Source organism: Hemiscyllium ocellatum, chromosome 6, assembly GCF_020745735.1.
Source record: "Hemiscyllium ocellatum isolate sHemOce1 chromosome 6, sHemOce1.pat.X.cur, whole genome shotgun sequence".
NCBI classification, from domain to species: domain Eukaryota; kingdom Metazoa; phylum Chordata; class Chondrichthyes; order Orectolobiformes; family Hemiscylliidae; genus Hemiscyllium; species Hemiscyllium ocellatum.
Window position 1 is genome coordinate 100,766,896 of NC_083406.1, and position 23,458 is coordinate 100,790,353.

Consider the following 23,458-nt stretch of genomic DNA (forward strand, 5'->3'; position numbering starts at 1 on the left):
TCATTTTTCCTTTGGCTTTGAAAGAACAGTCAAAAATGCTTAGGCTCCTCATCTTCATGTATCTGCATGATTGACTACTTAATAAACCAGTTTCTGCCTCCAATTTAGAGGAATTGTTTCAGATCCTTACAACTAAAACCAGGTCACCCCTCTAGATTGTTAATGATTTTTAAGTCCAATCTCTGATTATTGACTCACTTACCAGAGGGCATAGTGTTTTCTGTATCAGCTCCATTAAGATCTCACTCAACACCTTGACAGCTGTTGCTCTTCTCTGACCCAAAATGAACAGAGTTCACTTTCCTAACCCCTCATTTCCTGAAATTCCTCAGATCTGATCAACACTTCCTTTGAACCCTTTCTAAGTGGCTTTGTCTTTTCTCTAATGTGATGCGCACAGTTGTTCACGCTTGGGCCTAACCATGAGTATTCTAAGTTCAAACATAATCTTTTCGCTTTTATGTTCTATTCTTTGACTTACTAACCCAGCATACCATGATTTATAGCCGCTTCTTGAACTTGCCATGCCATCTTTTAATGATTTGTGTATATTAACGACATGGTCTCCCTGCTTATGTGCACTTTTCAAAATATTGCTACTTAAAGAACGCTCCTGTTTAAGAAGGGAGGGAGGCAGAAGACAGGAAATTAAAGGACGATTAGCCGGACCTCGGTCATTAGTAAGATTTTCAAGTCCATTATTAAGGATGAGATTGCGTGGAGTCTTTGGAAGTGTGTGGTAAAATAGGGCTGAATCAGCCTGGTTTTGTCAAGGGGAGGTCACGTTTGACAAATCTGTTAGTATTCCGAAAGGAAATTAAGAGCCAGTTCAACGAAATAGACCCAGTTAATGCAATCTGTTGGATTTCCAGAAGGCCTTTGAGGTGCCATGTTGGAAGCTACTAAATAAGATAAGCATCCATTGTGTTAGGGTCACGGTATTGACATGGTTAGAGGATTGGCTACCTGGCAAAAGGCAGAGACTAGGGATAAAGGTGCCTTTTTTGGGATGGCACATGGTGACTCGTGGAAATCCACAAGGATCAGTGTTAGCCACAACTATTCATGTTATACAACTGAGGACATTGTTGATAAGTTTGCAGATAACACAAAAGTAGGTGGAGGACAGACAGTGTTGAGAAGTGGGGAGACTGCAGAAGTTCTTGGACAGGCTAGGAGAGTGGGCAAAGAAATGATAGATGGAATAAAATGTGGGTAAGTGTGATATTAAGCACTTTTAAAGGAAGAATAGAGATGTAGACTATTTGTAAATGGGGTATGGCTTTAGAAGTCTGAAATGCTAAGGGACTTGGGAATCATAGTTCCAGTTTCTTTTAAGCATAACATGCAGATTCAGTTGGTAGTTCGGAAGACAAATGCAGTGTTAGCATTCGTTTCAAGAGGGCTAAAATAGAAGAGCAGGGATGTATGGTGAGGCTGTATAAGGCTCTGGTCAGACAGCATTTGGAATATTGAGAGGAGTTTTGGGCTGCATATCTAAGGAAGGATATGGAGAGTGTCCATAGAATGTTTACAAGAATGATCCTGGGATGAAGGGCTTGTTAAGTGAAGAGTGGTTGAGCACTGGGTCTGTACTCGAAAGTTTAGAAGAAAGAGAGGGGATCTGATTGAAACTTGCGGAATATTGAGAGATGTTGAGAAGATGATTTCAGCCTGAATGAAAGGATGATCTTTTAGAAGGGAGATGAGGAATTTTTTTAGCCAAAGGGAAGTGAATCTGTGGAGCTCATTGTCACAAAAGACTGTGGAAGCCAAATCGTTGTATTTAAGACCGAGATAGATAGGTTCTTGATTTAGTAAAGGAGTCAAAGATTATGGGGAGAAGGCAGGAGAATGGGCTTGAGAAACATATCAGACTTGATCGAATGGCAGAATAGATTCAATGGATCGCAAGGCCAAATTCTGCTCCTACATCTTATGGTCTAACACAGTTTTCCACAAGTCCCCTTGAAGTGCGTCACATCATACTTTTCCACATAGAACTCCATTTGCAATGCTTTTGTCCATTTAACCATCTTTTAAACCTTCAACTGTCCTTATTGCTACCGTGTATCTTCCATAAATTTTGTAATGCTGCATTCATGACCAAAGTCATCTTAATTTTGCATATGTTGAACCCAAAACTGAATCTTGGGAAGCATCTATATCCACCAGCTCCCAGTCTGGAAAGAAATGAACTTGTCACTGTATTTTGTATCCAAAATGCCACATTCCTCATTGCCATATATTATTGCCTTAATTTAAGAAACACTATATTCCTTATTCTACCTCCTCATAAAAAGCAAATCAAACAATGCTGTTATTCTTATCTCCAATTCTTCACCATCCCACTTCATCTAACAAAGAAGGAGCACTCTGCAAGCTTTGTAATTTCAATAAACCTGTTGGCCAATGACGTGATGTTGTGTGATTTCTGACTTTCTTCACCATCTATGTCAAGATATCCTATCAAATTTCAGTTTATTTTGATGACTAGCCTTCTCTGTTTTCTGTCCATAGATGCTGCCAGGTGTGCTGGGTTTCCCCAACCATTTCTGTTTTTGTTTCTATTTCGGATCTCCAGCAAAAAAAATGCCCAGAATACTACTAATCATGTAGCATCTGTGGAGTGCAAAATAGTTAATGTTTCAAGTATGTGACTTTTGTCAGAATTGAAAAAAGTTGGGAAATGTAATAACTTTTGAGGAAGTGAAAAGGTTTTTTTTCACTCGTGAGACATGGGCATCGTTGGCTGGCTGACATTTATTACATATCCATAGTTGCCATTGAGAAGATGGTGGTGAGCTAACATCTTGAACCACTGCAGTCCACATGCGGTAGGTACAAGTGTAGCCTGAAGAACAGAAGGGAAAGTAGAGGACAGGAGCGATAAAAGAACAATGCTGCACTCCATGTGATGGACATTCTCTTTTCATTCTTTGTCTATCCCATCTACTTGTCCAGCTTTTTTCAAATTCTGATCAGAAGCATTAACTCTGTTTCTCTTTTCACAAATTCTGCCTGATTTCCTGAGTATTTGCAGTATTTTCTGTTTTTGTTCCGCAATATTTTATTTCTGTCAAAATGCTGTAATGTTATTTGCCTTATAGCCTTGGAAGAAACTTTGTTTTTACCTAAGATAAAAAAGATGACTGCAGATGCTGGAAACCAGATTCTGGATTAGTGCTGCTGGAAGAGTACAGCAGTTCAGGCAGCATCTGAGGAGCAGTAAAATCGACGTTTCGGGCAAAAGCCCTTCATCAGGAATAAAGGCAGAGAGCCTGAAGGGTGGAGAGATAAGCTAGAGGAGGGTGGGGGTGGGGAGAAAGTAGCATAGAGTACAATGGGTGAGTGGGGGAGGGGATGAAGGTGATCGATCAGGGAGGAGGGTGGAGTGGATCAGTGGAAAAGAAGGATAGGCAGGTAGGACAAGTCATGGGGACAGTGCTGCGCTGGAAGTTTGGAACTAGGGTGAGGTGGGGGAAGGGGAAATGAGGAAACTGTTGAAGTCCACATTGATGCCCTGGGGTTGAAGTGTTCCGAGGCTGAAGATGAGGTGTTCTTCCTCCAGGCTTCTGGTGGTGAGGGAGCGGCGGTGAAGGAGGCCCAGGACCTCCATGTCCTTGGCAGAGTGGGAGGAGGGAGTTGAAATGTTGGGCCACAGGGCGGTGTGGTTGATTGGTGCGGATGTCCCGGAGATGTTCCCTAAAAGCGCTCTGCTGGGAGGTGTCAAGTCTCCCCAATGTAGAGGAGATCGCATCGGGGGCAATGGATACAGTAAGTTATATTGGTGGATGTGCAGGTAAAACCTTGATGGATGTGGAAGGCTCCTTTAGGGCCTTGGATGGAGGTGAGGGAGGTGATGTGGGTATAGGTTTTGCAATTCCTGAGGTGGCAGGGGAAGGTGCCAGGATGGGAGGGTGAGTTGTAGGGGGACTTGGACCTGACCAGGTAGTCACAGAGGGAATGCGGAAGGCAGAAAGGGGTAGGGAGGGAAATATATCCCTGGTGGTGGGGTCTTTTTAGAGTGGCGGAAATGTCGATGGATGATTTGGTTTATGCGAAGGTTGGTAGGGTGGAAGGTGAGCACTAGGGGCGTTCTGTCCTTGTTACAGTTGGTGGGGTGGGGTCTGAGGGCAGAGGTGCGGGATGTGGACGAGATGCCTTGGAGGGCATCTTTAACCACGTGGGAAGGAAAATTGCGATCTCTAAAGAAGGAGTCCATCTGGTGTGTTCTGTAGTGGAACTGGTCTTCCTGGGAGCAGATACGGCAGAGGCGGAGGAATTGGGAAAGCAGGATGGCATTTTTGCAAGAGGTGTAATCCAGATAGCTATGGGAGTCGGTGGGTTTGTAAAAAATGTCAGTGTCAAGTCAGTCATCATTAATGCGATGGAGAGGTCCAGGAAGGGGAGGGAGGTATCAGAGATGGTCCAGGTAAATTTAAGGTCAGGGTGGAATGTGTTGGTGAAGTTGATGAATTGCTCAATCTCCTTGCGGGAGCACGAGGTAGCGCCAATGCGGTCATCAATGTAGCAGAGGAAGAGGTGGGGAGTGGTGCCGGTGTGATTACGGAAGATCGACTGTTCTATGTGGCCAACAAAGAGACAGGCATAGCTGGGGTCCATACGTGTGCCCATGGCTACCTCTTTGGTCTGGAGGAAGTGGAGGATTCGAAGGAGAAATTGTTAAGGGTGAGTACCAGTTCGGCCAAATGAATGAGAGTGTCAGTGGAAGGATACTGTTGGTGACATCAGGAGAGGAAAAAACGGAGGGCTTGGAGGCCCTGGTCATGGCGGATGGAGGTGTAGGGGGATTGGATATCCATGGTGAAGGTGAGGCGTTGGGGGCCGGGAAACAGAAGTCTTGGAGGAGGTGGAGGGCGTGCGTGGTGTCTCGAACGTGTGTGGGGAGTTCCTGGACTGAGGGGGATAGGACAGTATCGTGGTAGGTAGAGATGAGTTCAGTGGGGCAGGAGCATGCTGAGACAATGGGTCGGCCAGGGTGGTCAGGCTTGTGGATCTTGGGAAGGAGGTAGAACCGGGCAGTGCAGGGTTCCCGGACTATGAGGTTGGAAGCTGTGAGTGGGAGATCTCCTGAGGTGATGAGGTTCTGAATGGTCTGGGAGATGATGGTTTTTGCCCAAAACGTCGATTTTACTGCTCAGATGCTGCCTGAACTGCTGTACTCTTCCAGCACCACTAATCCAGAATTCTTTTTTTATCTTAGCAATCTTCTTTCCGTATCAATTTTAAATCTATTGCTAGAAAATACTTCAACAATCAAGTATTTTTGGAAAATTTATTAACACGCAAATATATTTCTTTGTCAGATGCTTGGGTTTGTTTGCTATGGCTATACCATATTTGTGCTTCAGGTTTGCAAAACTTAAAAATATTATTTAAGCAAAGTTAGCTTTTCATCCTTGGAGATGTATGAAAGTATGATCTCTTTATACATGGCTATTTTAATGCAAACTCAATTTTATTGTCTCGGTTGCTAAAATGTTTTTTTATTGTAGAAACATTCCTGACCTCTTGCTTCGAAAGCTTATTTTTTCCTTTGTTGACTAGTGATTATGTTGTTCTGTGTATGGTGTGCATGTGTGCTGATAAATGTTAAATGCTGTTTAAGTAATCCATAAGCTACTTGTAGATCAGCTTTTTTCTCTAACCATTGTATGTCGAAGCTAACATGTTCATTTTGAAAATTAATGTTTTTGTTGCTCAGAGTTTTAATACAGTGCAGCTTGTGGACATAGACCTCTCACCAGTCAGCACTTTGCGAATGACTTTAACAGAGGTACACACATCTTTGTGTACTTAGTGGTTTTTGGTGGTGGTTTGGTGTGCATGTGCTTTTTTAAAAAAGCTGCATCTTTGAATAGGCATGAGTAACAGCTCCTTTTGTATTACCAAATCACCATTGATGTTATGATTTTGACTCACTTAAAATCCTTTTGCTTCTACAGCATGAAAACAGGGCTCTTAAATTCAAATGAAAAGCATTTCTGTCTTGAAACCTTGAATTGATAAATTGCTTGAATAAAGTTGGCATTGTCTGGGATATAAGTATGTCACAAAATTGTTGGATGTTAAATTTTGAAATTTAGCTATAACTTATTTATCCTTGTATTTACCAACACCATGTTTCCCATGATTGTTGACTTTTTCCTAATGTACAAAATATTAAGCCAGTTTCTAAAAATTAAACAAGTTCTACTTTGTTTAATGCTTTTTTTTAACCTAATGTTCTCTTTCATTAAAAGTATTATTGTCATTAGTCGTTTCTCATTCCTTGTCAAATATATTTGAGATTTGTTTCTGTTCGTGCGCATAAGACCATTAGATATAGGAACAGAATTAGAGCATTTGGCTCATCAAATCTGCTTTGGCATTCAATCATGGTTGATATGTTTCTCAACTCTATTCTCCTGCTTTTTCCCCATAATCTTTGGCACCTTTGCCAATCAAGAACTATTTATACCTTACATGCACTCAACAACTTGACCTCCACAACCCTCTGTAGCAATGAGTTTCACTCACTGGCTGAACAAATTCCTCCTCATCTCCATTGTAAAGGATCCTCCCATTACTCTGAAAGTGTACCTTCAGGTCCGAATCTGTCCTACTTGTGGAAACATCTTTGCCTAATGCACTCTATCCAAGCCTCTCAGTATTCTGTTAGTTTAAATGAGATCCCCCATCATCCTTCTAAACTCTATCAGGTACAGACCCAAAGTCCTCAACTGCTCGACATATGACCAGCCCTTCATCCAAGGATAATTTTTGTAAACCTGCTATGGACCCCCTCTAATGCCAGCACAACCTTCCTTAGATACAGGGACCAAAACACCCTCTGTATTCCAAGTGCAATCTAATCAGAGCCTTATACAGCCTCATTATGTATCTCTACTTTTATATTCTAGCCCTCTTGAAATGAATGCCAACATCGTTTTTGCCATCCGTACTGCCAACTGGACCTGCATATTAACCTTAAGAGAAATCTGATCTAGGACTCCAAACACCTTAGTGCTTCAGATTTCCAAGGTCTTTCCCCATTTATAAATAGTCTACTACTGTATTCTTCCTGCGAAAGTGTATGACATTGCATTTTCCCACATTGTATTCCATTGGCCACTTCTTTGCCCATTCTCCTAGCCTGTCCAAGTCCTTCTGCAATCCCTCCCTACTTCCTCAACACTGCCTGTGATTCCAGCTTCTCACCCTCCAACTATACGGTTTATTCTGCAACATTATGATCACTGTCCCCCAAGGGATTTCTTCACCTTGTGCTCCATGATCAAGTATACTTCATTACATATCGCATCCAGAATTGTCTGTTCTGTAGTGGGTCTACCATAAGCTGCTCCAAAACACCATCTTGTAGACATTCTATGTATTTTCTTGATCTGCTGCCACCTAATTTTTCCAGTACACCTGTATCTTGAAGTCTCCTATGATTATTGTAAAAGTGCCTTTCTTACATGTCTTTTTGATCTCCTGATTTATTTTCTTCTTGCATCCTGACTATTTGCTCAGCTGCTACGCAACACCCAATTTTTTCTTGACAGTTCCTCAACTCTACTTGCCCAGATTCTACACCTTCTGTCTCTATATTACTTATTGTTGTTGATTTAATTTCATTTCTTACTGACTAGGCAACCCTAGCACCCTCTGCCTGTCTGCCCTTTTGATTGGGCATAAATCCTTAGGTATTCCAGCCCTGACCCCCCTTGCATCCATGTCTCTGTGATACTCACAACATCATACTTGCTAATTTCAATTCACAAGTTCATTTATCTTGTTTCATATACTGCATGCAATTAAATACAAAACCCTCAGACCTGTGTTGACCAGCCACCCTCTGGATATCAGGAAGTGCAGCCTTTATTAGTACTGAAATGTTATTCTATCACAATCTTGTGACATACAACATGGTTCTTGTTCACCTTGTTATTTGCATGCGCATGTAATCTAGCAGGATGCTAAATTGAACTGGACATTTTTTAACAACTGGTCAAATTTTTTTTTCCTAATGTACACCCAGTTATCGGGAGACATCATTTAAATGATTGGCTGACTCAAATTGCCTAATGATTTTCCATTTATAAAGACTGTAAATGTACGGTTAAAGGATTAAGTACAAGATCATTATCAACTTAGTTATAATGATTCTTGGCCAACCTGGTGAGTTTGATGGATTACTTCATTTTTGATGTCCTCCTGTCAACTCCAAATTAAGAAGCTTGTTTTTATATTTTTTGGATTCCTCATCTAGCCTGTTCATTTCCCATGAAATAGCAGCATTGGAGCCTAGTTCACTTGAAACATCCTGTTAAATTTTTGTACGACCATTTGATGCATGGAGAATAAGTGGATATTGAAAGTGGTGAACAGCATATTCTGCCGCTCTAGTATTTTTTAAGAGGCGGCTTTGGTGTACTTATAGTATCACTAGACTAGTAACATAGAACATGGTTCCAACCCGGCCATTCAATTCATGCACCCAATTAGAAACCAGGAAACTGAAATATTCCACCCTCACTGGTTGTTCATTGTTTATGCTAGAAGTAACATCTTCAAAAAATAACTCCAATAATATGGTGTGTTTTGTCAAACATGATTTCCTTTTCATAAATTCATATTGACGCCATTTAATTTCACTATTCTTTTTCTAAATATCTAGTTATCACATCATTTATAATTGTTACATTTTCCATGCAGTGTGCATCAATGTTTGCCAATTAGATTTTTGCTACATGGTTGCATACATTAAACATCAGTCTGTCTGAAATTTCCATTTATAGATAATGGCACCAAACTAATATGGAGCTAGTTATCTCCAGTTCTTGCACATTTCTCCATTTGACTTCAATAATTAGTAGCTTTACTGTGCCAGCTTCTCTTCCATTGTCTTTTTGGAGGATAACTTTTCATTCAGATGCCATCCTTTCTTGGAAACTGTCATCAATTACATGCTGAAGACAAATCGTTTAATCACTTTTAAACACCGTGTAAATGCCAAAGACGCATGTCGAAATGTAAATCCAGCAATTTGCAGCAGGAGGCTAACAAGTGGAGATAACTTAATTATATTTCAAACAATATTGATTCTGAACTGTCAAATGGTTGACCTATCTCTGCCTCCACTGGAGGTCTCCAGCGTCATAGATACCAGTCTTTGGCCAGTTTGACTCGCTGCATGAAATATCAAGAAACGGCTTGAGGCACTGAATGCTGCAAGTACTACAGGCCCTCACAACATTCCAACAATAGCACTGAAGACCAGTTTTCCAGAAACTTCCTACACTCCAAGCCAACCTGTTCTAGTACAGGTACATTTACCTGACAATGGAAAATTGCACAAGTATGTCCTATGCGCAAAGGCAGGACAGATCTGACCTGGCCAGTTGTCACTCCGTCAGCCTACTCTGGATCATCAGTAAAGTGATTTGCTTAACGTCAACCTTCTCACTAACACTTGATTTGGGTTCTGGCAGAGCCGCTCAACTTCTGACTTTGTTCACATTTGAACCAAGGTTGTAATAATGAGCTGAATTCCAGAGAATGACCGTTCCAAATGCTGTGTTTGACTGAGTGTGGCATCAAAGAACCACAGCAAATCTGGAGTCAATGGGAATCAGGGGAATCTCTCCACTGGTTGAAGTCATATCTAGCACAAAGGAAAACTCTTATGGTTGTTGGGTGTCAGCCATCTTAACTTCAGGACATCACTGTAGGAGTTTTTCATGGTTGTGTCCTAGGCCCAACTATCTTCAGCTGCTTCATCGCTCCAACTGAAGATCAGAGGTGTAGAAATTTCCTGATGATTACAGAAGTTTCAACAATTCAGAACTTCCCAGACACGAAAACAATCCATGGCTATATGCTGTAAGACCTGGACAGTATCCACATTTAGATTTGACATAGGAAAAATAATATTGTATCATGTAAATGCCAGGCAAAGACCACCTTCAACAAGAGAATTCTAGCCATTGTCCCTTGACATTGAATGTGCTGCCACACCAAATACCCAACTATCAACATCCTGAGGATCACCATTGACCAGAAACTAAACTAGCCATATAAATACAGTGCACACAAGAGCTTGTCAGAGACTAGATGCATAGCAGCGAGTAATGGGCCTCCAAATTGTATCCACAATCTGAGACCCAATTCAGGAGTATGATGGAATACTCCCCACTTGTGTAGGTGGAGCAGCTCCAACAAACGCACAAGAAACTTAAAACCATCCAGGACAAAGCAGTGCACTTGATTGGCACCACACACACAAACATCCATTCCTTCAACCACAAACACTCAGTAGCAACAGTGTGCACTATCTACATATTACACTGCAGAACTTGACTAATGATCCTTAGACAACACCTTGCAAAGCACTGGCATTGTCACCTTGAAGGATATGGGCAGCAGATACGTGGGAGCAAGTTCCCCTCCAAACCTCTCATCATCCAGACTTGGAAATATATTAGTGTTGTTGGATCAAAATCCTGGAACTCCTTATCTAACAACATGGTGGATCTGCGTTCAGTGAATGAACTACATCAATACAAGAGGGCAGCTCTCCACCATCCTGTCTTCAGGGCAACTAGGAACAGACAATAAATGCTGGCCAGCCAGCTATGCCCATGTTCCATGAGTGAATAAGAAAACATACCACATTAATTGACTTTTTTTTTGAAAGTACAAGATGATTTTCATAATAAATTAAAAGAATTAGTACCATCCTCAAGTCAGTTATCTGCTTTGAATAAAGGTAATCATGAACTCTAAGCAAGTAACTAATTTCAAGATGTGCAAATTTCTTTTCAATTGACTTTGTAGGCATGATAGAATGTAAATGTTCAGTATTTTGGAACTGGCAGATACCCATTGGATGCAAGACTGTCATTGAATAACATTAGGTTCTAAAATCTCGTTCTTAAATATATATCGTGTAAGTCCATGTACAAGTAGCCAGAATACTACTGGGGACTTGGATGTTAGTCTTTGACAACACAACCAGAATATTTAAAAGCCCAAAGAACCAAAATAGAATCAAGAATGAATCTTGCTAAAAAATGTGCTTGTCATCTGCGCTAAACTCAACCTAGATTGTTGAAGATCAAGGGTGTCAGAGCCTGTCACTTCGCATACTCTTGGTGTACAGTCAGGCTTGCTATTTTCCCATCTGTTTTAATTGGTGTGCTAAAGATTGAGATTCAGTAAACAGAAGCGTGGCAATGGCTTTGTTTATATTCTTGTTTTATATTATCCGATAATTTCTAACAAGATTCAAAGTTTGCAGCACACATGAAAAAGCAATTTACAAGGTCTATAATTGATATAAAAACTGCCTAATCTATGGAGGCTGGAGATTGCAATTATAAATGTTCCATCCTTCCACTTTACTCATCTCCCAGTGTTCTTGCTTTCCTCTACAATACATGTGATAGTTGGTGATTTATGTGAAAGTAAAATACCATATTGTGTACATTTCACAAGAACCATAAACACAAGTAAAATGCAAAAGATTTTGCATTTAACTTATCAAGCTCGTTTTGTATTTCAAGTTATTCATTTCTGCATTTTAGAAGTTTCTGAACATTGATACAAGGTATAAACTTTTACACAGATGTGCACAGATTGTCCATGTATTCGAGTATGAAATTCCACCAAATTTCTCAAACTTCAATTATTTTCCCATTTCCTAATCCAGTACTTGTGAAAGCATGTCACCACTACAATTCCAGAAATCATTCCTGCTCATCTGCAAATTCTCATATTAGCAAATGAAATTCTAATGTTCCTTGATAAGTGAGGTACTGATTAAAATAGCAGACTGTTAGCTAGTGCTTTTTAAAAGGCTTATTGAATGAAAACAAATTTCTACAGAGAACTGACAAATGCGTTTTTTTTCTTCACCATTAATAAGTAGTACTAAATATTACAGAGTCGGCAATTGGAGTATGAATCTGGGACCACTGAGGAACACAGCCTTAACAAGGAGGCTCGTAAATGGGCAACACGTGTTGCACGAGAGCATAAAACAATCATTCATAGTCAAAGGGTAAGTGAAAAATGTTTATCATCTATTGTATTCGAATAAAATGGGCTTGACTGTGTTCTTGACTGAGCATGGCATAATTTGTGGGTAAAATGACTGTGCGAGAAAAGGATCAAAATTTAGGTTCACTTAAGAGATTAATCTATATTACTAGCTTCTCTATACATGGTTCTGTTAAATTAACCTCAATAATAAGGTCATGTTACGTAAACAAAGCTTGCATCTTCTGCTGAAGCCTTTTCCCAAATTAAATGAGTAAGTCATATGATTTTAGTGGCACATATCATGTCGGAACTGTACTTGATTTTCTCCCAATCTTTGACAAAGCAAACTTGAATATTTAACCAAATTCATTACTATTATGTTAGTCATTTGGTTTATTTTTGAATTTACAGGCATTGGACGATCTAAAGGCTCATGGAACTGTGGCTTCAGAACAAGGGCGAATTGAATTGGAACAAAAAGTAGAAGAGACGAGAGAAACTATCCGCAAGGCTGAGGTAAGGAATACCTGATAGCGGGATAATGTATGGACTTTGGACAAGAAACACAGATGAATTAGTGCACCTACTTCCTTGTTGCTTTGCCAAATCCCATAAACACAAGGAGTGAAGGGGATAAGCCATGTTATTTTTATGATCTATGTTGATGTTGATGTGCATACGTTTATGTTGTTTACTTGAAGGTACCATCAAGAATACTCTCAAAGTAGGTTAGAATTGGGGTTTGTTATTATAATTTATTCCCAAAACATCCAGCATGTGAAGTTTATTTTGCTTATGGAATTGCACTATTTTATGAATTTTCTGGAGTTGGCTTATTGGTTTCAGGGGATACATTGCTTTGGATAGTCCCAGAGAATAGCAGTAGTTGCTAAGTGAATGAAATCAATGCAGCAGTTCTTCGTAAAATGATGGACCACAGTGCTTGCAATTAAAGCACATGAATGCATATTTCAACCACATGTATCATTCAGGTAGAGTCTTTAGTATTATCCCTTCAGTCTTTTTGTAATCTCCAGCCGTATTGATTGATTTACTATTAAATTTATGCATTCTGTCCTTTTCCTGTCATGGTTGCTTATCATTCTCTGTACCTTGCACTTTTGTTTCATCTCAGCTCTTGATTTACTGCATCTGATCAAATTTTATCCTTTGTGCCTCCCACTATTCAGTTTAAAATCCTCTCTACTTGCCACTCCAAGAACATTAGCCCCAGTGCAATTAGCTTGGTATTGTCCCAGTAGTATATTTCCCCCTTTCCTTAGTACTGATGTCAGTGCTCCATTAAGTACAAACCATTTCTCCCACAGCAGTCATTAAGCAGTGTTAAGTTCCAGTTGAGTTGGTCCAGCTTGCTCCTGGGATACATTTCTGAGAAAAGTATGTTATTTAGTTCGGTTTCTGATTCTATAATTTGGTGATGCCTTAGATGCTGCCAAGTTAAAGCTTATTGAAAAGAATGGTTTGTGATTTTGGACCTCTGAGGAGGGGAATTGCTTCTGAGTCAAAGCTGAAGAAATCTCTATGAAGGTTGATGGTAATGGATTGTAAACTTCGTCTGTTGATGGGAGGATTTCTTTACTATTAAAAAATAAAAATAACAACAGATGGCTGTACACCAATCTTGCTTGCATTGTAATGTTTACTGAGCAATGTTAGTAGCAATATTAGTCGCAAGCTGTGAATAGACTAATGAAAATCTAAAAAATTGTCTCTAATGGACAGAATGCAAGCATTTGCTGTCTTAAGGTTGGAAGAGCTTTACCACATTTTGATATTACGTTTGTAATATTCTTCAGTTTGTGTGGTAGCTTGATGGTGGTCTCATTTGGTGGTAAAGGAAAGTTTTAAAACTCTTAAGGAAGGAGAAACAATCTAAATAATATTTTGGTATTTGATGTATCATTCATGTAACTATTACTCATTTCCTGAAAGTTCTTTAAAGCATTTCTATTTAATCCTCTTTTAGTTTAAAGCATTGCAAAATCTATTTCATGACACAAAGGATAGAGTTTGTACAAGTGGAGATTTCTTTTGTAAATTGATTATCTGAGAACATGAATAAACAGGTTGAGCATTGCAACTATACTGTATGAATTAATTGCCCAATAGAATGTTGCAGAAAAGTGTATCTATAATCACCGATATTATTTAGCTGGCAACAGCTAATTAGTCACAAAATAGTTGAATTGGTAAATTACTTTCATCAGTACTAAAACTATGTTTATGAATTAATAATGTATTTGTTTTATACTTCATTTATCTCTGCTTCTGTCCATATTGTCTTGGTTTGTTTTATCACCATCTCTACAGCTGTTTTGTAGTTTGCATCAGCTTAACTTTTACTTGTAATGAATGGTGGTTGTTGTAAATAACTATTGCATTTGGCAGTAGTCATAGAGTTGTATAGCACGGAAACAGAACCTTCGGTCCAACCCGTCCATGCCAACTAGATATCCCAACCCAATCTAGTTCCACCTGCCAGCACCTGGCCCACATCGCTCCAAACCCTTACTATTCATATACTCATTCAAATGCCCTTTAAATGTTGCAATTGTACCAACTTCCACCATTACTTCTGGCAGCTCATTCCATACACATACCACCCTCTGTGTGAAAAGGCTGCCCCTTGGGTCTCTTTTATATTTTTCCACTCTCACCCTAAACCTATACACTCTAGTTCTGGACTCTCACACCACAGGAAAAAGACTTTGTCTATTTATCCTATCCATGCCCCTCATGATTTTATAAAACTCTATACAGTCACCCCTCAGCCTCCAATGCTCCAGGGAAAATAACCCCAACCTGTTCAGCCTCTCCCTATAGCTCAACCAAACCCTGGCAAAATCCTTGTAAATCTTTTCTGAATCCTTTCAAGTTTCAGAAAATCTTTACAGTAGGAAGGAAACCAGAATTGTATGCAATATTCCAACAGTGGTCTAACTGATGTCCTGTACAGACACAACATGACCTCCCAACTCCTGTACTCAATACTCTGAGCAATAAAAGAAAGCAGATCAAATGCCGCCTTCACTATCCTATCTACCTGCGACTCCACTTTCAAGGAGCTATGAACCTGTGCTCCAAGGCCTGTTTGTTCAGCAACTAGGACCTTACCATTAAGTGTATAAGTCCTGCTAAGATTTGCTTTCCCAAAATGCAGCACCTGGCATTTATCTGCATTAAACTCCATCATAAACTTTCTTATCATCCCCCCACCACATTTATTTCTATATAATTTATGTAAATAACAATGGGTCTCTTATTGATTGTGAATCCCTGTGGTATGCCACTGAACACTAGCCTCCAGTAACAAAACAGCCTTTCACCACCGCCCTCTCTCATTTTATTATGCTAATTTTGAATCCAGCTTGTCAAATTACCCTAGATCCCATGTCCTTTTACCTTCTTTATCAGTCTCCCATGTGGGACGTTTTCAAAGACTGCTGAAATCGATATAAACTTTATGGACAGCACTACCTTCATCTACACACTTGGTCACTTGAGAAATTCAATCAAAACTGTTAGGCAAGACATCTGTCTGATAAAGCCATGCTGACTATCCATGATCACACTTTATCTTTCCAAGTGGAGATTCACTCTCTCCTTCAGAATTTTCTCCAGTAGTTTTCCTACTATTAATGTGAGATTTGCTGTTCTGTAATTCCCTGGTTTGTCATTACTGTCCTTCTTGAGAAGTGGAACCACATTAGATGTCCTTCAGTCCTTGGGCACCTGTATGGCTAGAAATTTCCTCCCTTGTGTCACACAGCAGCCTGGGATATAACTCATCCAGACTCCAGGATTTGTCCACTTTTAAGCCTACCAAAACCTCCGATATCTTCTCACCCGCTAAGTCAAACTGCTTCTCACAGTCCCTCTTCCTGAGTTCTATATCAATGTAGTCATCTTCCAAGGTAAAGACCGATTTGAAGGACGGTCAGTTCTGCTATAATGCAACAGTTCCATTCTCATGAGATCTCTAGTTATAAGAAAATCATGCAATAACTATGCCATTTAAAGTAATGGGGCCAGAATTGCATTATAGCCAATACACATATTAAAAGTTCGCACTTTGGAAACAGTGTCCACAATTTGCCAATTGCATTACAGCAAATTCATTTTAGCGAAACGCACATTATATCAGAGCGACCTGTACTCATTTAACACCCTACCTCTGTCCTTTGGCCCTGCACGCAGATTGTCCCCTTGGTCCCTAATGGACCCTACTCTTCCTCTGGATATCCTCTTTCTCTTGATATACTTATGGAATATCTTAGGCTTCTGCCTAATCTTACACACCAGTGCTTAATCATTCGTAAGTCTCCCCGCACTTCCACTGGGGCCATCACTTTGCTCCCTTTGTGCTTGCTAAAAGTCTCTCTTTTCCTTCTTATCCAGTCTTTATTATTCTTAGATGTTCAGGGTTCTCTATGCTTATTCCTGCATTTCACCCTAAAGGCTGTAGGGCCTGTACGCTGTCTGTACTCTGGTCAGATCATGCCTTGTCTTAATAAAATCCACAGCCCCGAATCCAAAACCTTTTTGCAGATCATCTTTTTCCTTTTCCATAACAAACTTAAAATATATGGTGTTAAGGTTACTATCACTAAACTGCTCTCCCACTATCACCTCGAACATCTGTCTGGCTTTGTTCTACAGAATTGAGTCCAGCACGTGCTATCTTCTACATGTTGATATAAAAAGGTCTCCCGAACACATTTCCTGAAATCTATCCCCTCTAAATCTTTTAGAAGATGACTATCTCAATTAATGTTTGGGAAGTTGAAATCCCCTAATAATTAATTATTGTTTTTACACAGTTAAGTGAACTGTCTACATATCTGCCCTGTTTACTATTTGGGGATCAATAATACATTCTCAGCAGTTGCCTTTTTATTCTTCAGATCTACCAACAAAGCCTCATTTGAAGACCCTTCCAAGATATTATGCCCCCTTGCTGCAGTCACAGCCTCCTGAATTAATAATATGACACCATCTGCTCATTTACACCCTTCCCTGTACTGCCTGAAGTTTCAATACCCTGGAATGTTGAGTTGCTAGTCCTGTCTTCCTTCAACCAAGATTGTGATAGCAACTACATCGCAATTCCATCTGTCGAACCATGCCAATAATACTTAGAGTCTTAACTGTAATACTCCTAGCATTTCCAGCCTTGCCTTACTCACTTGAGATGCAACATGCTAAACCCCCTTTGCCATGGTTCCTTCACTAAAATATGTTGTTTCCTAATGTACCAACATTCCCTGTCCCCTCTCCTTGCTGAACTTGTTTCAATTCCTCCCACAAGGATATTGATCCCATTCTAGGTCAAGCGCAGACCTGTTCGTACAGGTCCAATCTTCCCTACCTGCTTCATCAACTGAAATGTTTACCCAATCACTTAACCTACCTAAACCCTTTTGTACTTGTACTTGTTTTAATAGTCTTCCTCGGAATTGATTTTGCTATTTTCATATTTTCAATTTAGCTATGTACCCTTCATTCAAGTCATTAATATAGATCAGGAATAAAAGGAGCTGAATATGTTTGTAATGATTGTGATTTCGAGCTTGGATTTTAGATCAGTGAATATGAAACAAGGAAGAAAGGAAAATGAAGTAAAAGCAAAAGAAAAACTGCTGATGCTGAGATTCTGAAACAAAGACTGAAAATTGTATAAACACCTAGCAAGTCAGTGAACATCAACAACAATAACAGAAAACACTACTTATTAGATATCTCCTGGAGTATATTGCAGAGAGCTGCAAACGAAGAGGAAGGGAAGAGGAATGAACACATTGCCCGAGAAGAACTGGAATGACTATAAAATATTTAAATGAAAATCAGAATGGATAAATAGCAGCAACAGCCTTTAATGAGATAATAGGAAGCATACTGACAGAAGTAAATTAAGAGTATGTAGGAAGAAGTGAGTATGTGAATAGCTGGGGAGAAGGGGCAGTGGCAAAGAAGCAAAGCAGAACAAACTCCAGCAACCTGCAAAAAGAAAAAGGCAGATTTAAGCCAAAAGTGCAGACCACCTTCAGGCAGTTTTACAGTGGAGGTTTCCCAGCCTAAACACAGATTGGTTCTTTCCAAAAATATCTACACATCCATCCCATCACTGGCCTTTCCTGATGAAAAGAAAATAGGGAGTTCAATTTAGATTTAGAGGACAAAGGCTAATGAATAAGTCAGTGGAAATGCTGATGTCAGCACCCTCGCAGCCATTTAATTCCCTGCTGAGCGTTGTGGCTGGCAATGTGAGACTGTATTTACAAAGAGAAATTTTTTTTAAAATGGTAACTGTATCCGATCAGTGTTGAGTAGATCAGAGTGAACTAAAAATGCAACATACCACTAGAAAGGCCATACAAACTAAGTACCATCTCATCCTGAAAGAGGGGACAGTGGTTTTGCATGAAATATTCAGCAAAAGAGGGCAGCTATTTTGTGGTGATTTGAAAAGGAATTTTGATTGTTAGAGAGACCAAAGTGACATCTTTGATATCATGTTGCAGTTGGATGATAATTGAGGACCTCGTCTACAGGGATGGAAGGGACTCCTTACTTGAGGACATCTTAGCAGTTGTGGGTGGTGTGTTCTGGACCAGATCTGTTGGAGGCAATGAAATTAGGAGAAAGGAATGGGGTCCTTTTGAGGAAACAGAAAAGAAAGAAATATAATCCAGAAAATTGCAAGTTTATAATAGATAAACCCTTTCCCGGATAGAATACTGCAGAAAGGGGAGAATTCCAAGTGGACACGACAAAACTGCAGAATAGTTGGAATTTTAAAGCATCATTCATTGCATTCTCTATCAGATGAAAGCAAGAAACTTCAGCAACGCAGTCATCAATGCATTGGTAAACATGATCAAAAGAAATGAGAAAGAAAAAATTTCCTCATCTCTGTGCTGAAAAGGTAACTTTGAATTTTAAGACCGTGCACCCAGGTCCTGGACTGACCCACAAGAGAAAACTTGCTTTCCATATTCATCTTGTCAAGATCTTATACACATCAATCAAGTCATAGAGTCATAGAGATGTTCAGCATGGAAACAGAACCTTCAGTCCAACCCGTCCATGCCAACCAGGTATCCCAACCCAATCTAGTCCCACCTGCTCGCACCCGGCCCATATCCCTCCAAACCCTTCCTATTCATATACCCATCCAAATGCCTCTTAAATGTTGCGATTGTACCAACTTCCACCACTACTTCTGGCACGTTCCATACACGTACCACCCTCTGTGTGAAAAGGCTGCCCCTTGGGTCTCTTTTATATCTTTCCCCTCTCACCCTAAACCTATACCCTCTAGTTCTGGACTTCCCTATCCCAGGGAAAAGACTTTGTCTATTTATCCTATCCATGCACCTCATAATTTTGTAAACCTCTGTATAGTCAACCCTCAGCCTCCGATGCTCCAGGGAAAACAGCCCCAGCCTGTTCAGCCTCTCCCTGTAGCTCAGATCCTTCAACCCTGGCAACATCCTTGTAAATCTTTTCTGAACCCTTTCAAGTTTCACAACATCTTTCCGATAGGAAGGAAACCAGAATTGCACGCAATATTCTAACAGTGGCCTAACCAATGCCCTGTATAGCAACAACATGACCTCCCAACTCCTGTACTCAATACTCTGACCAATAAAAGAAAGCATACCAAATGCCACTTTCTCTATCCTATCTACCTGCGACTCCACTTTCAAGGAGCTCTGAACCTGCACTCCAAGGTCTCTTTGTTCAGCAACACTCCCTAGGACCTTAGCAGGACTTATACACTTAATGGTAAGATTTGCTTTCCCAAAATGCAGCACCTCACGTTTATCTGAATTAAACACTATCTGCCACTTCTCAGCCCATTGGCCCATCTGGTCCAGATCCTGTTGTAATCTGAGGTAACCCTCTTCGCTGTCCACTACACCTCCAATTTTGATGTCATCTGCAAATTTACTAACTGTACCTCTTATGCTGGCATCCAAATCATTTATGTAAATGACAAAACGTATGGGGGCCCAGCACTGATCCTTGTGGCACTCTACTGGTCACAGGCCTCCAGTCTGAAAAACAACCCTTCACCACCACTTTTTGCGCCAGTTCTGTATCCATGGGCTAGTTCTCTCTGTGTTCCATGAGATCTAACCTTGCTAATCAGTCTCCTATGGGGAACCTTGTCGAACACCTTACTGAAGTCCACATAGATCACATCTACTGCTCTTCCCTCATCAATCTTCTTTGTTACTTAAAAAAACTCAATCAAGTTTGTCAGACATGATTTCTCATGCACAAAGCCATGTTGACTATCCCGGATCAGTCCTTGCCTTTCCAAAAACGTGTACATCCTGTCCCTCAGGATTCCCTCCAACAACTTGCCCACCACCGAGGTCAGGCTCACCGGTCTATAGTTCCCTGGCTTGTCTTTACCGCCCTTCTTAAACAGTGGCACCACGTTTGCCCACCTCCAGTCTTCCGGCACTTCACCTGTGACTATCGATGATACAAATATCTCAGCAAGAGGCCCAGCAATCACTTCTCTAGCTTCCCACAGAGTTCTCGGATACACCTGATCAGGTCCTGAGGATTCATCCACCTTTAACCGTTTCAAGACATCCAGCACTTCCTCCTCTGTAATCTGGACATTTTGCAAGATATCACCATCTATTTCTCTACAGTCTATATCTTCCATGTCTTTTTCCACAGTAAATACTGATGCAAAATATTCATTTAGTATCTTCCCCCATTTTTTGTGGCTCCACACAAAGGCCACCTTGCTGATCTTTGAGCGGCCCTATTCTCTCCCTGGTTTATCTTTTGTCCTTAATATATTTGTAAAAACCCTTTGGATTCTCCTTACTTCTATTTGCCAAAGCTATCTCACTTCTCTGTTTTGCCCACCTGATTTCCCTCCTAAGTATACTCCTACTTTCTTTATACTCTTCTTCAGATTCACTCGATCTATCCTATCTATACCTGACATATGCTTCCTTCTTTTTCTTATCCAAGCCCTCAATTTCTTTAGTCATCCAGCATTCCCTTTCACCCTGACAGGAATATACTTTCTCTGGATTCTTGTTATCTCATTTCTCAAGGCTTCCCATTTCCCAGCCGTCCCTTTACCTGCGAACATCTGCCTCCAATCAGCTTTCAAAAGTTCTTGCCTAATACCGTCAAAATTGGCCTTCTTTTTCTAAACTCCAGGGGAAAAAGCCCAACCTGTCCAAGTTGCCCACACGATGAACTGCTCATTGGCTCCTCTAACTCCTCTACCACATTTCCATTCCTTCCTTAAAAATGGAAGACAAAATAGTATACAGTATTGCAATGTGGTCTCTCAAGTGCACTGTATAACTCAAAACATGACATCCTTTCTTTTAATTTTCCATTCCTCTTCCAATAAAGGGTAGTACTTTATTAGCTTTGTCAATTACATGCTGTACCTGCATACTAGCCTTCTGTGATTCATGCACCAGAGCTCCTAAATTCCTCCGCGTTATGTGGAAAACAGGGAGAACTGGCCATTTGGATACAGAACTGTCTCGTAGATAGAAGACAGAAGGTGAGAGTGGACAGTGAAGAAGGTTATCTCAGAGTACAGTGGGATCTTGATCAGAGGAGTCAATGGACCATAGAGTAGCAGTTGGAGTTTAATTTATATTAATGTGGGGTGCTGCATTTTGGAAAGGCAAATCAAGGCAGAACTTATACATTTAACGGTAAGGTACTGGGAGTGTTCCTAAATAAGGAGACCTTGGAGTGCAGGTTCATAGTTCCTTGAAAGTGGAGTTGCAGGTAGATAGGATCATGAAAAAGCATTTGGTATGCTTTCCTTTATTGATCAGTGCGTCGAGTATCTAAGTTGGGAAGTCATGTTGCAGCTGTACAGGACATCAGTTAGGCCACCTTTGGAATACTGTGTGCAGTTCTCATCTTCCTCTTATAGGAAGGATGTTGTGAAACTTGAAAGGGTTCAGAAAAGATTTTACAAGGATGATGCCAGAGTAGGAAAGTTTGAGCTATTGGGAGAGGCTGAATAGACTGGTGCTATATTGCCTGGGGTGTCTAGGCTGAGGGGTGACCTTACAGACGTTTATAAAATCATGAATGACATGGATAGAGTAAATAAACCAGGTCTTTTCCCTTGGGTGGGAGAGTCCAAAACTAGAGGGCATAGGTTTAAGGTGAGAAGGGAAAGATAAAAGGGATCAATGGGGAAACTTTTTCTCACACAGGGTGGTGCATGTATGGAATGATTTGCCTGAAGAAGTGGTAGAGGCTGGCACGATTACAACATTTTAAAAGGAATCTGGATAGATATGAGTAGGAAGGGTGCCAAACGCTGGCAAATGGTACTAGATTACGTTGACATGGACGAATTGGATCATCGGGCCTGTTTCTGTGCTGTACATCTCTATGACTCTAACTCAGAATTCTACAGAAATTCTCCATTTGAGTAATACTCTGCTTTTCGGCTTGCTTACCAAAGTGAACAACTTTCAATTTTCCCACATTATATTCTATCCACCAGATATTTGCCCACTCATTTATCTGTATCCGTCTGCAACTTCTTTATGTCTTCTTCACAACATACATATCGTGGTGTTGATTGTTACTTCTTTCATAAGTCATCGATGTAAATTATAAAAGTTAAGGCCTCGCCAAAGACTCCTGCGGGAGTACACTTGTCACATCCTGCCAATCAAACATACTTTATGCATACTCTCACATTGTGCCAGCCAGCTAGCCAATTTTCAACCATGCTCATTTGTTTCCCCTTACATTATAAACGATAACCTTTAATGCGGCACCTCATCAAATGGCTTCTGCAAGTAACAATCTGATTGGCGTGGTCACCATTGCCAAGACTAGCTATGGATTCCACATTTATTAATTACATTTAAATTCCAGTATTTACAATTATATGATCTGAACTTTTGTTCTCACTGCATTAGTCTTGGCTTCTGGAGTATTAGTCCAGTGACATTATTTGTATTTCATGATCAATTTGTCAGCTTTTAGACCCTTAAATTTCCTTAATGCATTTCCTCTGAGAATATCAATTTCTAAGTTCCTCGCTCTTACAAATGCCTAGGTTACCCTCTATCACTAACATCTAATTTGTTTTTTCCGCAATGTATTAATCGCCATGTATTTTATGCAATTAACCTGAGCTAGTTGTATTCCGATATCTGTGTAATTGATAATGTTCACATTAAAATTGCTTGTCTGGACTGTGGTATGTAGCTCTTGCTTGTATTCTGATTATTCCCAGAATACGTTTTACTATTATATGATTAATTAACCTTGTTTCACGCTCAGTCCAGGTCTAAAATAGCATTGATCCCTAGGTGCCTCCATAGTGGTTCTAAGAAACTATTTGATGAAATAC

The 23,458-nt window shown here is 40.2% G+C and overlaps 1 protein-coding gene across 5 annotated transcripts in view; it reads left to right on the top strand.

Annotated features, from left to right (window-relative positions):
- LOC132816508 (F-BAR and double SH3 domains protein 2-like) overlaps positions 1-23,458 on the top strand; it is a 239,631-nt gene that overhangs the window by 158,382 nt on the left and 57,791 nt on the right. For 3 of the 5 annotated variants that reach the window (XM_060826190.1, XM_060826191.1, XM_060826192.1), the window contains exons 11-13: positions 5,729-5,800; positions 11,954-12,070; positions 12,463-12,567. In XM_060826190.1, coding sequence (XP_060682173.1) covers positions 5,729-5,800; positions 11,954-12,070; positions 12,463-12,567 — 294 coding nt within the window. The remainder of the gene's footprint in view (positions 1-5,728; positions 5,801-11,953; positions 12,071-12,462; positions 12,568-23,458) is intronic. The other 2 variants (XM_060826193.1, XM_060826194.1) reach the window with 1 other exon arrangement.